This window comes from Ammospiza caudacuta, chromosome 1 (genome assembly GCF_027887145.1).
Source record: "Ammospiza caudacuta isolate bAmmCau1 chromosome 1, bAmmCau1.pri, whole genome shotgun sequence".
Classification (NCBI taxonomy): Eukaryota; Metazoa; Chordata; class Aves; order Passeriformes; family Passerellidae; genus Ammospiza; species Ammospiza caudacuta.
The window spans coordinates 20,328,777-20,345,555 of record NC_080593.1 but is presented as its reverse complement, the minus strand read 5'-3'; the positions used below and the strand labels follow the sequence as shown (position 1 = coordinate 20,345,555).

At 38.0% G+C, this 16,779-nt stretch overlaps 1 protein-coding gene across 1 annotated transcript in view; it reads left to right on the top strand.

Annotated features, from left to right (window-relative positions):
* MALRD1 (MAM and LDL receptor class A domain containing 1) overlaps positions 1–16,779 on the top strand; it is a 229,880-nt gene that overhangs the window by 32,565 nt on the left and 180,536 nt on the right. The window contains exons 11-14 of the mRNA XM_058825112.1: positions 3,226–3,372; positions 6,246–6,355; positions 10,003–10,170; positions 12,114–12,234. Coding sequence (XP_058681095.1) covers positions 3,226–3,372; positions 6,246–6,355; positions 10,003–10,170; positions 12,114–12,234 — 546 coding nt within the window. The remainder of the gene's footprint in view (positions 1–3,225; positions 3,373–6,245; positions 6,356–10,002; positions 10,171–12,113; positions 12,235–16,779) is intronic.

Here is a 16,779-nt window from a genome sequence, read left to right as displayed (position 1 = left end):
AGGGAGCACTCCCCTCATTCTCTACTGGTGTTCAAGGAGACACCAACTGATGGAGAGACCAGCTGAGTGTCCCCATTTGTGCTCATTTGTTTGAGCTCTCAGAGCAGGTTTGAAAACTTTCATGCACTTGCAGCCTAGCAAAGCTGAAGCAATATGACTTGGCCGATAACCCAGCCTAGTTAACAGAACTGCTTTGTTATTACCCTGGGAGGAGCATGAGGAGATTGGATAGATAAAGCCAGTCAAAGAAAAAGTATTTCCATTTCAACTCCTGGTACTCTTGAAATATGTGCTTTGTTTCCTGGGGTTTTGGGGGGGGTTTCTGGTTGCTATTTTGTTTTTGGTTTTGTTGTTGGTTTTTTTTTTTCTTTTGAATATGTTGAAAACTGATTGTATCAATTGAAAAATCTTTTCAGTGTATTTTATGGCTTTAGTAGCCTATGCTTTTTCTTGAAACTCAAAAATTTTTGGGGAACAATTTTTTTTTTTCTGGCTGCATCATTGGATTTTGTAGAAATGGTGTAAATATTTACTCCTTCAGTAAGTAAGCCATACTGATATATTCACATGAATTAAAAAAAAATCAAATTTGACTTACTGTTAAAATGAAAGCAAGTTGTTGTTTCCTTTCTATTTCCATTTCTGTTTTGCTGAATTATAAAGGTCTAAAATAGAGAACCTACTCATTTTCCACTCAAAATGTTGAAAACCTATCTGCAGTTAGAATCCATTGAAATCTTCCTAGTGATCTATAAAACATAAGCTCTGGTGTTGAGAATTCCAGTAGGAAGGGACAAAATATATCAGAAAAGAGTTCTATGTCAAACTTAACTGCAGCATGACTGCTCAAAAAACTATAGGCTGTGAAGTCACTTATTTTCCTACTATGGATAGTGAAAGATTATCCATAATCCCTTGAAGGTTCAGATAAAAATGCTGAATGTTTGATAGGAAAGGCACACTTCTTAAGGTCGATTGGTGTTTGAGGAATGAAAAAACACACTGAAAAACTCTCTTACTTGGATTTGGGTTTTAGCCAAAGTGCAGAACTTTTCTTTCAAGCTTGATTAAATATTTACAAGTACCCCTTAAATTTTTAGAATTAAGTAGGGATAAAGTTTAAGTTTGACTGTTAATTTGGACAAGTGCATTTCACTCAAGTTGAAGGGTAGCTGTTCTACAACATATTTACACTTTTAAATTGAAGTATCACTTCCAGATACTATATAGGGGCAACACTTGGGTTTGGTAATTGACTCTGGTCAGTGTTTCTTCGTGACTGGGCGCTTGTTTAGAGCTGTAAATTTCAAGTGAAAGGTGGATTAAAAAGAAAACATTTAGTATCTAAAGTATGGTGATCATTGCCATATTCTATTTCCTCTCCACCAACCAAGAGAAAAAAACCCAAACCAAACATCATCATCAACAAAAACCAAACCCAACCCTGAACATCAACCAAAAAACACCCCAAAGTGCACCACCATGAATTGTCTTCCTACCTTTACAATTGTGTTCAGACTTGAATAAAGTTTGTAAAAATGACTGGACAAAACCAATTTCATTTGGGATCATGTTTTGCTCTGGATGCATGTCATTTTTTCCCCCACTGCTTATATATTCAGCCTAAAAAGGGATATTTATACATTTCTTTCTATATCTATAGGGTTAGAAGGAATTTTGCTACAGGCTACCAATGTAAGAAATGCTGATTTCACCACACCTCTCATCCTGTTGAACAGCAAGGGCAGTGATGGGCTCTGATCATACAAAATCTGGTCCCAAATGCCTCCAGTTAAAATGCAACATTGATTTAAAAAATATTTCCATGCTAAATACCTTTTAGACTGTAATATAATAGTTATTAGTTCTATCTTGATCTTAGTTTCATATTTAAACAATTATTTTAACTCATTTTCTTTGGTGCCTATAGGGTCATTTATGCATGTCTTTTTGGGTATTCCTGTGCAGGCACTGCAGTCACCTATTTATGCATTTTAGTGGGGTTTAGGGAGGACAGGAGACAGAGATATTTAAGCAAAGAATGTTTGTCTTTTTGTGTCACATTGGTTCTCTCAAGACTGCTTAGCTAAGGAAAGCAAAATGTCTAGATATAGTATTAATCACCAAAACAGCTTAGTCTTGGATATCGGTTTGCATATTCAACCTTAATGTACTAGCAATTGAAGTCTAATTAAAAAGATACCTTGTGAAAAGCATGAAAATGTAATCAAATATGTTAGCCAAGTTTCATTTTAAACTAAATACGCTGCACTAAACAGAAAACTATGTACCATCAAATTTTAATGTATATGGTGAAGCCAGGTAAGAGACACTCATATTTGTGGTTTATTTTCTACCTTAAGATTTAGCTGCTTAAATAACCTCTATATTTCTGGGAAACTTGTACTATTTAGCTTTGCTACAATGATGCTTAAAGAAAGATGCATTTCATTTTGGTTTTGTACAATCTTAAAATTGGAGTAATATGTATGATCTTTTCTGAGGCTGATATGATCAGATAAATGTGCTGTGGGAGCAGAAAGTGACAAATACAGTTCTAAAATAACGGTTGCAATTGCAATAAGTGACCCCAGGAGTTAAGTGTAGCGCCTTGGGAAGCTGTTCTGGACCAGGAAAGAAAACTCTGGGTATAAAACTTTTCTATCAAAATAATTATTTGTACTCAATCAATGTGGAAGTGTGTGAAATTTTTATACAATTTAAATTGGTCTAATCCATACCAACTGAGAAAGTCGTCTTTCACTTTGCAATAAAAATTTCTAGGCAATCTGAATAATTGATAAATTTAAATCTCATTTTCAAAAATAAATTAAATGAAAGCTTAATTCATCTTTGCTTTCCATATATTTTAAGCCCTAAATGCATTTGATTTTTCTCACATGTTCATAACTAAATTACTCGTGCAATTCTTCTTTAAAAATATTTAATATTATTTTGTAATACGTCAGCAATCTATGTACAGGTCTTTACTATGTTTATTCTCTTATAGGTAGTTTGTTTCATGGTTCTGAGTTTGATAAGGAAAGGAAGGGCCTGCCCAACCTCTTACCTGTATTCTAGAACTAATTATCCCTCTGAATAACCTGCAACATATTTTTGCTTCAACACTCTAAATACATCTAAGTACAAAACAGTCAGAGTTGTGGCATTAAACTGTTGCATCAAGTTCAACTTATTGATCCTCTGTTGTTGTTCTTACCACAGCTAATTACACCTTATGTGATTTTGAGACTGACCTTTGTGGATGGAAGCCACTGAGCAAAGGTGATGCTGACTGGAGCATAATGAAAGGACAGGCTCCCTGGGATAGAGCACTCCCTGGCAGAGGTCATGCAAACAATATGGGCCATGGTGAGACTTAGTACTATTTTTCTCCTTCTGTCATGAAAATTCCTACTTGTAAATGGTCACAGACTGATAATGAAATCTGGTTTGAAATGGATGCCATGCTGTATGTAAATAACACAGGTAATGTGCTACAGAAAGCCATTCTGTTGGAGATAATATTTTTTAGCTGTGATCTAGTTACTCTGTCTTGGTAACCCTTATTTTTGGCTGGCACAATCAGTGAGGTATGAGAGTCAATGCAGTTTTTTTGAGATACTGAACTCTGAACTGACAGCTGACGTTTTTGTGCATATCATAACCATTGTTTACCCAAGATTCACATAGGGGCCACTCTTGAAAGCATTATTTGGACAAACAGCTTTTTGAAGTTAAATTAATCCATATTGTCTGGGAAAAATAGAGGGAGTATAGTTTCCTTTAAAGAGTTGTCCTTCCTTCAGCCTATACTTCCCATACAATGTATTCAGCTGGAAAACCATTTTATTCCAGAAGAGGACTGTTTAAAATATTTTTCCAAAGTGAAAATGTTATTATAGCACACTCCATAAAAATAAAACTACCAAGCATGTTTTTCATTGTCAAATAATATTGACAAGTATTCTGTGACTTTAATTTTATTAAAATGTATCTATTGCACTGCTTCCAGTGGAAATAAGATTAAAATCTGGGTCTAGAGCCCCTTTAATTTAGATTTAATTAATTATGTATATTATCTGCAGCCAGACCTCCACACTTCTCTTCCATGCTCATGTTAAAGAAATGTGGCATTTAAGTATTCCTCCTCAGGTATAGGAACCTCAGGATTAAAATTCACCTGAGCGACAGTAGTGGGTAAAGTAGGTGTGTGCCTGCTATAGAATGATTCTAAATGAACAGTCATATTTTATCCACTGCTCCTCATGTCATGAAGTGCACCAAAGTTGTTACTCATTTTTCTCAGCCCCTGTTTGATATTTCATTTTATTTTCTCTGTAGAGTGGGACTGGGTCTGCATTAGTGCACTTTAAGTTAACACTGCTGTGGTGGAGGTTTCCAACTCTCAAAGCTCCAGAAGGGTGCACTGATCTGCCTGTGTCCTTCTCTGCTCTAGCTGCTGATGAGGTCTGAGGGGTAATGTGGTGAGAAGGAAGGCTGCTGGCAGCCTCAGTACCACATTAACATCACCCATGTGGAGCTATGGGCTGCTTCACTTCACTTGCTTTGACACCTGAATTTTTACAAGCTTGTTTCAGTGTTGCTGCAGGTTGAAGCCTCAAGCAGATTTGGAGGTTACTATGCCCCTCCTCTCAAGCCCAGTAATGTTGCATTCTCTGTATAAATTAGCTGAAAAGGTACTTCTGAGGTGGTTTTGTACCAATCTATCATTGTGCTTGCTACAGCCACGACTTCAGAATTAGGATTCCAGAATCTGAGCAAGTTTTTGCCAGCATTAAATCACCATCATTCAGGTTGCAACTGTTCCTTTAGTACCACAGAGTGGTCATCTCCCTTCTCTCCTGGGGAGGGCAGTAGCAAATTTTGATTAATGAAGATCTTAACAAGGCTACAGCAGAGGCTCAGCTGCAAATTAAAGAGGGTCCTTTGAAGTACCCTTGCATTCCAATGAGGAGAGCTTCCCTCATGCTGTGGAATGCAGCATTCCTGTTTGTACAGGGAGCTGGAATGGTCCCCTCTTTGTGCCAACCTTGGTAAAGCAATGCCATTATTCACGTGGGGCTGGACCTTGGCTTCATTACAGATCCATGGGAAATGAGTGGCTAAGGAGTATGACTGTGGCAGCACAATAGCTGATTTTCCAAGATGTAAGGCAATATGTGTAATATAAATGCTCAAAAAAGACTGAGCCTTTAGTGTTTTTTTGCATAGACTTTCATGAAAAAGTCTCAGTATTCAGCAAAGGCAGCACTGACGGCATTCAAAATATGCTGCTTTAGGGCCCCTTGAAAATGTTTATCCTTCCCTACCTTTGTCTGAAGCACATCTGCTGTAGTTCAAATCCAAATGCAGTGCATTTGCCAGAGTTCAGATTAGATCTTTAATTAAGCTTTCATCCCCACTAGCACAGACAACAATGTCAAGTCTGTGGACCCCATGAGAAAATACAGCTTATTCCATTGGCTCCTGTGGTCTGCAACATTGTTAGCATGCTTAAAAGTGGCTGGGCTGTGATGAGAGAGAATACTGTACCCTAAAGGAAATAATTTCTGGTTTAAATTCTGTTTGAAACAATATTTAAGCCAATTAAAACGTGTCCTTTAGGGATCTTGGCTGAGGTCTCTGTTGCTTGATCTCCAGGGCTCTCTGGGTTGCAGCTCCTCTGCTCTCCCCAGTCTGTGCAGAGAGTGGATGGGCAATGTGTGAAGGTGATGGATAATACTTGTAGAGTTTTAAGGTGGGAGATCTTAAAGGTTTTGCTTGAAGAAAGCACATAAAAAATACATCCAGTGGATCTGCACAGTAATGGTCTCAGCACCTGAACTGCCTTCAAGGGGCTCTGCAGCCACTTCCTTGGGTTTATGTGCTCGCAGGCACCCTGACAGGGTAGTCTCAGCAATGGCTGCCCAAAAAGTCTTATTTCCTTCTCCCTCTCTCCTTGTCTTTGGAATCAGTCATGATGATTTTACAAGACGGAAGAGCCGGGAGCATTTGGCAATTCTGTTTTGTCTTTACTCACATAGACACTGCTCGTCACAGCCTGTTATGACGCCCTCCTCATTATCCACAGAGACTGAACGGATGGCAAAGCCGTTTAGATTGTTTTAATCTATGAATAAGCTTTATGTGTCTCATGAAGCATGTAGTTACCTCTCTGAGGTAGCTATTTGCCATTGAAGCATGACATATTTCTCCTACTTTAAAATAAAATTTGTTTACAGGATCATTTATTTACTTCAGTGGATCACACCAGAGGAGCGCAGAGACGGCCATGTCTCACCTGGGAAGCCCTTTCCTTGTCAGGCTTGCCCCTGGGCTCTCCTGCTGCCAGGTAACAGTTTGATATGAACTGTCCCTGTCTTTGTGACCTATCCCTCAGCTGACGCAGGTCGGGTATTCCTCATGCTCTAAGTGCAGCTGCTGAGGGCTCTATTTCAACACCAGTGGAAGCAGTTAAAGACTAATGCTTTGAGAGGACAGAGAAGGCAACTTTTACTGTTTTGCTGCCAAATTTTTTTTATCTGATTATTACTATTCTTTCTCAAAGCACCCAGCAGGTGACTCTGATTTCAGGACATGCTCCAGGTTTTTGTGTACTTTGGCAAAGGTCTCTGGACAGTGATAACAGGGCTCTATCAAACTGCCATTCTGTCGTCTGCAGGCAGAAAAGTCACATAACCAGGGGTCCATAATGGGACATCTATGGTTTGAAGTCACTGTGTACATAGGCTGTGTTGGTGTGACCAGAGAGAACTAGCTACCATACCCCAGACATGCACTAAATTTAAATTTGTGCTTTGAGGAGAATGCTTTTTAAGCTGATCAGTGCAGCACTTGGGAGTTACTCTGAAATATGTGTTTTTGTCAGATGTCTTGTGGCTCTACAGATGAATGCAAAAGAAACCAGCCAGGATAGTAGTTGAGCTGAAAAACTAGAAAGGTACCAGGAAAAAATGAATCAGGAGGGACAAAAAAATAGAAAAGTATTAGATGAAAAATGAAAATACAGTTTTATAACTAGACAGTTTTAATTTTCAAAAATTCTGTAATTTTTAAAACAAAACTTGAAGAAATATATTAAATACGAACAGCAACTATTCATTACATTCACAGCAGTATTTTTACTTGTCCTTTTGGCCACTGAATAAAATTAATATACACGGTTCAGTTTTATAACTTTTTTTCTTTTTATTTCTTTTTTCCTAAGTTTTTTTTTTTTTTAATTTATTTTCTATTCTGTAACTTTTCAATGCTTATGCCGTACTTGCGAGAAGTTAAGTTGTGTAGTTATGATGTGATTTTCTTCTGATACTGTATAATCCCTTCTCATTTAAAAAGTCAGAGAGAAGAAAAGGAAAAGACAGAGAAAGCTTGCCAAAATAATTTTATTATGTTCTGTGAAAAAAAAGAGGCTCTAAAGAAACAAAATGAAATTTAGACTGGTTGCTTAACTTTTAAGGCTCAATGTAGAACAGAAACTGTTAATTCCACTTGAGAAAACTTTTTTCAAAAAAAAGAGAAAAAGTCAGAAAAGAAGGAGAAGCACTTAGAAGCCCCAACAAGTAGCAGAATTTTATTCCAGCAGGATCTAGGCTTCTTAGGTTTTATCTCATTGAAGGGACCAGAGACAAGTGCTAGCTTAGCTAAATCTGTTTTGCTTGAAACTGCAGCTCACTCGGACTACGCACATCAGCGAGTGACCAGATCTCAGCTGAAGAGCTGCCGCTTGCAGCTGAGGAGCAGAAGCCTCTGAAACAATTCAAGAACGGTTCCTTGCAATCCCTTAAGGCAATCTCACAGTTCTTAATCTTCACGTGATTTCTTAGTGTTGTAGAAGGTCAGAAATAAAAGAGATGCAGGATAAACTCAAGCAGAATGCTGCTGCAGGGAACTCAGAAGCCCTGAACCATCCCACAGAAGCCCTGTGTGTGTGCACTGCTCCTGGGACACCCAACAGCCTTTGTGCTCACAGCACATTTCTTTAGACAGCTCCATCTCACTTTTGTTGACTTTAATGCTGGGGAGATACCACCTTTCAGATTCAGATTAATTTATCTTAGAAACCCTTAAGGCAAACTGTTCACCACTGATATTGCATCAATGAATTATTCTAGTAAGATCTATTGCAGAGTTTGGTCTGCATTCAAAATAAACACAGATGCAGTGGGGATGCACATATTTTTCTCGACTTCAAAGTCAGAAAAGAAACAAGTTTTGTTATAAGTATGCATGTATTGAATGAATTTAAAATTCTTAGATCCAACAAAAGCTAGAGCAAGTTCTTACCTAACGGTACATGTCTGTCAGAGAGTGTTTTTGAGGACTGGAAGTTTGGCTTTCTGCCACGTTATCCCTGCAGACTTTTATTTCTGGGAAAGAGCAACGAGCAGGGGTTGCTCACTAGGATGTGTTATGCTGTCTGCCTATTAATGTGAGATGATGCCCTCTGTTGGATATCCCACTGAGAGGATAAAAGGATCTACACAAAGAGATCTATGTTTATTGCTAGCTTTACAAGTTCTTTAGCTCCGGTTGATAAAAAAAAATGTTTGAGTTGAAGGGTAACAGATTTATATTGTTCCTTTCTGGTTAATTGAAGCTTAGAAGTAACTCCTTTCTGCAGCTTCTTTTTGTAGATGTAAGCTAAGAAACATCTTCATTTGGCTCAAGGTTTTGCACTTGTAGAAGCAAATTTCTAGTCCCAGCTCTGTGTTTATGGCTCTTTAATGGGCACAGTAGTCATTGTATAGTAGGTCATGTAGACATAAAGAAGGAAGGCAACATTATTTCTTATTTAATGAAAACATAAATTTGTTTGAAAACCTGTTGGAAGGACAAAAGCCATCTAAATTTTTTAGAGTGTAATTCTTCCAACACCTCACTTTGGAAAGTGCTTGTATACCTGCTACTTTCTATTTCTTAAGCTTTTTTTGCTGGGGGAATGAGTTACATGAAAGTATTTCAATTTATTAATAAGGATCAAGACTCTTTTATATAAAACATGATTTTCATGAGAGGTGGTAAAATTAAATGTTGAGAGATGGAGTCTGCCAGACCTGAAGCTAGATGATATTAAAAAGTAGCAGTGTGTTTTAACAGGAATATTTCTGCATGACTGATCCAGCTCTTGTGTTACTTTCATGAAGAGACAAGTATTATCAATATCAAGGCTGTTGTAGGGAAGTAAGGATACTGCAGTTGAAGAAATTTTGATCTTTGTGTAGAGAAGCAGGAAGGACTCAGGGGGAAAGAAAAAAATTAGTCTTTGAAAATCTTATTTCTTTCCCTCGGTTCTCAGCTGAATTTTTGCCTGGGTATTATTAAAAAAAGAATGTATCAGTACAAAAAATAAATTAAATTTATTAAATTACTCTGTATTGCAAGGGAGTGAAATGTGATTCTCACTGTATTCTTATCTTTTCTGCCTCACAAGCAGTCTCACCCACATACAGTTTTTGTATTTTCCTCCCATATACTGGTCAATCTGCTTGTTCCAGGAGATGAATAGATTTTGAAAATCTGTCTTCTGTATTTATTTATGTTGATTTTGGAAATAACAGATCATAAGGTTTCCTTCATACAAGAATCTCAGTGATTGCTCTTCTGAGATTAACATGCCTATAAAACTGTCATATATTCACCATTTGTTAAGAAAAATAATCTTTGAGAAGTCTCTAGTTGCTTACTATGGTAAAGAAGTTAAGAGAAGTAATATCATTCAGTCTACATCAGTTGATACATAGAAGTTAAAAGTTAAATTGTAAAAATGAGCTTTAGTTTTAAATATAGTTTTGTCTTTTAACATGGTACTGCTCCTCAACATTCTGTGATCTCAAATATCCCCATCTTTCATGCCAAGTCTGTGCTTAGTCCCATCATGTCTCCCTTTGTTATGATGTACATATATTACTTGTAATTACTTTATTGCAGATTGATTATGTATTTTTTTAAGCTTTTCATTAAAAAATCTTTCAACAGGTTAGATTTTGGTACTGGTTATCTCAAGATTCCCAGCTTTCTGTCTTTAAGAGGACTACATTAAATGGAAGTTTGGAAAAATTACATGACATTTCAGGATTGCCTGAGATGAACTGGAAAAAAATTGATATACCTGTAGGAAGTGTGGCTGAGAAATTACCTTTTCAGGTAACTATACATCACATTTACATTGCTTTCAAAAGATATCTTACTTTGGCCTTTAGGATTAACTTACTTTTAATGATGAAATATAAAAAGAGACTTTCTATTCTTTGATGGTCATATGAAAAAAAAATTAATTCAACTTTTTCCACAGATCCATCTATTAAAGAGCATAGCCACTGTTTCAGTATTCTAAGCATTAGAATAACTTTTAGTAACAAACATCAAGGGACCCCAAAGATTATTTAGTTCCAACCCCCATTGGCAAGGACACCTTTCTTTTGACCAGGTTGGTCAAAGCTCCATCCAGCCTGGCCTTGAACACTTCCAGGGATGGGGCATCCACAAATTTCCTGGGTAACATTCCAGTGCCTCGCTGCCCTCAAAGTAACAGATTTCTTCCCAATATCCAAACCCATTCTTTTAAAGTTTTAATCCATTCCCCTTGTGCTGTTACTACATGACCTTGTAAGTAGTCCCTCTCCATCTTGTGGGCTCCCTTCAGGTGCTGAAGGCTGCAATTAGGTCATTCTGGAGCTTTCTCATTTTGAGGCTGAATAAACCCAATTCTCTTAGCCTTTCCTCACAGGAGAGGTGCTGCTTCCCTCTGACCAACTTGGTGACCTCTTCTACACTCACTCCAGTAGGTGCTGGGGACCCCAGAGCCTGACACAATACTCTGGGCTCTCACTAGGGCAGATTGGAGGGGCAGAATCCCCTCCCTGCCCTGCTGTTGACACTGCTTTTGGGGCAGCCCAGGGCACGTTTGGCTCTCTGGGCTGTGAGTGCCCATGGCTGGGTCATGTCCAGCCTCTCACCCAGCAGCACCCCCAGGTCCCTCTGGGCAGGGCTGCTCTCAATCCCTTCATCCCCAGCCTGGATGGACACTGGGGGTTACCCCAGCCCAGGGGCAGCACCTTGACCTTGATCTGGTTGAACCTCATAAGATTCCCAAGGGCCACTTCTCGAGCTTGTCCAGGTCCCTCTGGATGGCATCCTGTCCTTCAGGCGTGTCAGCTCCACCACTCAGCTTGCTGCACCACTGCAAACTTGTTGAGGGTGCACTCGATCACATTAATGAAGATATTAAATGACACTGGTACAAACAAGGACCCCTGAGGGTCATTACTTCTCACTGATGTTTGTCAGGACTCTGGGCTGTTGACCACCAACCTCTGGATGTGACCATGCAACCAATTCTTTATCCACCTAACAGTCCCTCCATTAAATCCATCTCTCTCCAATTTAAGAGCAGGATGTTGTGGGGGCCATGGCAAAGGCTTTACAGAAGTCCAGATATGGGAGCCATAGCCCTTCACTGATGCAGTCACTTCATCGTAGAGGCCCTCTGGGTTGGTCAGGCAGGACTTGCCCTTGTTGAAGCCATGCTGGCTGTCTCAAGCCACCTCCCTGTCCTCCATGTGCCTTAGCATAACTTGTAGGAGGATCTGTTCCATGATCTGTCCTGACATAGAGGTGAGGCTGACAGTGCAGGTACTTCAAGCAATCCCTACATTTATCCCTACAATCTATCCCCACATTGCTAACTTCATCAGGCACTGTATAGATGAAGGCAATTAAATATTGGTGTAAATCATCATATTTGAATAGCTAATTTAAGAAGATATAATTTTTATGTGTTCCACCAGGAAGACCATTCATTCAATAGCGATGACTTTAAACAGTTTTGATTGAAGCAAGGTTATTTGGGTTGCATAACTTTCCCTAGGCAAAAATAGTTATGGCTTTGACAGTGGAGGAGCAAATTTCTGACCTGACCAAATCGCAGTTGTAGTTTTTCCTGGCTGATGTTCAGAGTTGATTGTAGAAGCTATTTAGTTCCTGTGAAGAGGTCAGAAATTATAAATGAATTTATAAATAAATGCGCGTGTATGTTTGTGTCTTTTTATGTCACCTTTAATGAATTAACTTTTTTTCTGTTTTTACAGATTATCTTGCGAGGCACTATTCTAACAACAAATGCTACTGTTGCTATTGATGATATCAGTATAACAGGGGAATGTGTAATTGTGAATAGATCACTCCCAGGAGTCAACCAGGAAAGTGAAGGCAAGTTTCATGGTTTTCAATACCTCTTCCCCAATGTCTGCTATATATAACTGTGATTTACTGATAACTTGAAGTTATTATAAAGTAGAGGATAATCTGAGAAAAAAGTCCATATGCTGTAATCAGACATCTCCCTGGAAATGTTCCAGGCTGTGTTGGATGCATCTTTGCCCATGGCAGATTAGATGATCTTTAAGTCCTTCCCAATCCAAACCATTCTATAGCTCTATATTGAAGGCTTTCATCCTTGTGTTACACATTAGCTGCTATGAGAAATTTGCACTAATTCTGCAAAGTGGGAATTTCCTGGTACCACTTACTATGTAATACCTGCTCACATTCATGTTTGGATGCAGAGGCAGAAGCATAGCGTCCTAAATTTTGCACTAAAGAGCAAATTCTGCTGCTTTACCTTTAGGGCAAAAGGTTTCTCCCATCATTACTGCTAAATATCTGACATAATGAATGTCCACCAAACTCCTTTTTGTATCCACACTCTGTAGTCTTGAAGAGCCAATGGATGGAAATATAAAACAACATAACCTGTCAGACTGCTGGTTGTGGTCCTCTTGATGCTAGCAGCTGCTTTTGAAAAATGGCATGGGCACATATGCAGCCAGGGGTGATGTTGATAAGTTATAGTCATTAGGTATCTGAATTTAATATCCAAAAATTTAAAGGCATAATAGAGAACTTATGTGTTGTGTTTTTAAGGCTTCTCTGATCCCTATATACAGTGGGGTTGCGCTATTTAGAGAAACATTTTTTTGCTTCAATTATTTTCATTACAACTCCTTCATTTACCCATTAATCACAAAGATATTGTCTTTATAAGGGAGGTTTTTTTAATCCCTGTCTGGATAGAAATATTAGCATTTAAAAAGTTAAGTTAAAGAATATGAAAAGCTGTTCATCATTCCTCTCACTTACTCACTTTCCAGAAATCTACTGAAGAAAAACCAGTAGACCCTGGCTTTTTTCTTCCCCATTCGTTGAAATTTGGGTTTTTTTCTAGTGTCTAAATTGAGGTACAGGCTAGTAATGGTGCAGCACCCAATTTTGGCTTCTTGCAACTTGCATTATGACCTGAGCACAGAGAGAGAGGATGGCTACAGCAGAAAGGTTTGGTGCAAAACCTGCACCTGGTTCCCAGGGAAAAGCAAGGATCTGTACCAGCCTCTGCCTCTGAGCAGGAGCATGGCTCTGTTACACCAAGGTGTATTTGATAACTTTTCACATGCAAGTTTGAATATTGTGGAGAGTGTGATTTATTTTAAGGCCATCAGACATTGAGATCAGCTGTGCTTCTTATCAGCTGTGATATAACCTAGTACACTGCATAGGTGCTGATCTGTTCCTTGTGCTGAGCGTGTTGCTATATTAAAAGAAGATAAAAAGCACTTATAATTTTATATCCTTGTGGGTTTACTTACACATCTTTTTCTGATTTTTAAAGGGGAAAGAGAATCTGCAGATGCTAATGCTTCATCTTTTTACTGTCCAGAGGGATTTTTTTCATGTGGGAATGGGCAATGTATTTCACCTGATAAATTTTGTGATTTTAAGCCTGACTGCCCAAATAACCATGATGAAACCATGTGCCGTAAGTGAAAACTTTGAAATCTATGTTGTTAAGCGCCTGTGACTATGTTCCTTTGTCCTATTTGCAATGCTTTCATGACCTCATAAATCTTGAAATTTAATTAAAAGTAGAAGCTCTCGAGAAATAGTTACTTCACTTTGATTCTGTTCTGTGATTTTTGCCCTTTTAGTTTCTATAGCAACTATGTCTCTCTTAGCATTAAAATCAGAATAAAAGGTTTTGATTAATTATTTAGTAGAAGATGGTCCTTAAAAAGTAGTATTTTATTTTATAATTCTAATGCACTGGTCACAGATTTGCATTCAAATTGTATGCTTTATATACTTTAGATGGGAAGGTGCCACGGTGGTACCACAGCTGTACCACGAGCCTGGTCACAGACACAATTTAAGCAGAGTCAGTGTCTTCTGTTTGGCTGAGCTGTGACTCCTGTCAGGGCCACATGCCTGGGCTTTCCCTGCGTGGAAACAAACACGTGGGAAAGCAGAGGGAGGTGATGCATCTCAGAATCCCTCTCCACTGTACAGTCAGCAGGGAGCTTGGAAACCTTTCAGGGTCTCTAATATGCAGCTTCAAAAGTCTTTTTGATTCATTCAGTTTTCTGCTTTGCATAAGAAATCACAGTTATACTTTGTGCTTTTGAAAATGAGTCTCTTGCTTTGAACCACCAGCTTTGCTGTAGAACTTGTGATGCCTTTTGAAAAGAGTTTCAATGAGCCTTATTTAATGCAAGTTTTCTTTTTAAAAATAGAGCATGATGCTTTCTAGCACATTCAACACAAATGACGGAAATATTGATGACAAGATCCTCAAATTATTTTCTATGCCCTGTATGCATCTAAAAACATAAATTTGTGTAGAGGCACTAATATAATCCAATTTCGCTGTTCATATTTTATGGTTTTTATTTGGAGATTTGAGAGTTGTTGCTCAGATAAACAAAGATCTATTTGACTATTAGCTGGTAAATGAAATAATTACAGCTTCTCTGCAATTTCTCTTCAATTTTAGCATTGATCCTTCTTCAGCTAGAGCACTAATATTGAAGGTTTTAAGTGTTTAGAAAGACTACTATCCAAAATATACAGAAGTTTGACATATAAAACTACATTTTGTTTTAGTAGATAACAGTTTGCCTAGCTAAAATCAGAAATTACCATTGAGTGTTCACTAAGCAGAATATCATTCCTCTTGTGGGCCAGAGTAAAGAAAATTCTGATGTTATTGTAGCACAGCTGAGGCTGGAAGTCATATTTGAAGATTACTTAGTGGTTAAACACCACCCTGCTTGAAGCAGGACCACCAGAGCTGAATGCCCTGAGCTTGACAGAGTTGGGATGTGAATAAATACCTACGAGAATGGAGACTACCCAGCCTGCCAGGACACCCTGTCCCAGTGTTTGATCAACCTTGCAGTAAAACAAGTGTCTGTTACTTCTTCTCATTTCACTGGGCACAACTCTGAAGAGTTTTTATTTATTTACTCCTTCTCTGTTCATATTATTCATATTAAACCACTCCATTTTTAATTCACTTGATGTTTTTTCTGCTTTAGTTATGATTACATACCTTTTACAGCATTGGGTTATGATAGTCTGGATTTTTTTCACATTACCCTTTTTAAATTCAGGTAAGGGTTATTTGTTCTCTGACAAAATAATAACACTTCCAAATCAATAGTTTAATTAAAAATGTTCTAAATAGATTTAGCTGCATGCATCTTTCACTGCACTGGGATAGCAGTGAAGTGGTAGCTTTTAATCAACAAAATTAAGATCTGGTTTTTGTGGCCATTTATATTTCCTTTTAACTATTCAGCCTTTGTTTCCATTTCAACATTGTACCTTTGGTTGAAGACAAATGTCCAGCTAGGTGTTCCTAGACCAGCCTTAATTACAAGTAGCCTGTATGGCAACTGATTTTTTTCTTTTTCCTCTCATTATATGACTGAAGACTCTTTTATTATACCCAAGTTGCATTTGTCAAGACAATACATTAACAATGCCATGCTAAAGGTTAAACTTTGGAACCATTATATTTATGGTGATCTTTGCTCTAAGTATATTGCTGACTTATAAATCATTGTTACTGCTGAGCTGGCTCAATGTGTGCTAGCAGTACAGCTTGTAATGTGGGAAGCAGAATGTAGGTACACAAAGGACACTGCAAGCAGTTTGGCAAGTTGACTGTTTCCAAGCAATAAACTTGCCTTTCAGCACATTAATCTGGTAGTCTGCAGCACTCAAATAGCTCTTATGATTCTTTTCAAATACTATTTCATCATCTTCCTGCTTATGTAGTGCATTGTTATTTTCTATATTTTCTTTGCATGTTCCTACTCTTGGCTGCAAGCATTTAATATTTCTCAATTTTCCTTATTTCTGAACTTGGCTAAGCACAGATTTTTATTCACTTCTTCCAACTACATTGTTGTTTTCATCAATATTAAGATTTTTTCCCATGGTGTTCCATCTAATAGTGACTACATGCACCTTGACCTTGTTAATGTTTTTCTCTTTGTATGAGAACCAGGCAAGGATATTACATGGGCTTAAAATGTCTTTCAAAAAATGTTCCGTTTAAATCTTTTAATCTTAAATTCCAGCAAGATGTTTTAGTTAGATGCTCGGGTCCACTACACCCACTGAATAAGCCAGGTCTCCATACAATTTTTTTTAACTCTCAATATCAATCCTTGAGATATCTCTTAATTTTCACTTCCACTGAAATTAGTACCTTTTTTTTCTGTCAGGCCTGAAAGAATTCAGTCGAATATTACCCCTTCTGGGACTGACAAAATATTTTCTCTCCCGAGTGCTGCTACCCCTGACTATTAGATCACAGCTTTTCTTCTACAGATGAAGAATTTACTATGGCCATAAAGCTTTTATACTTTTTATACTTGACTTTCACGCATTAAAGCAGAGGAGAAATGGGACAGC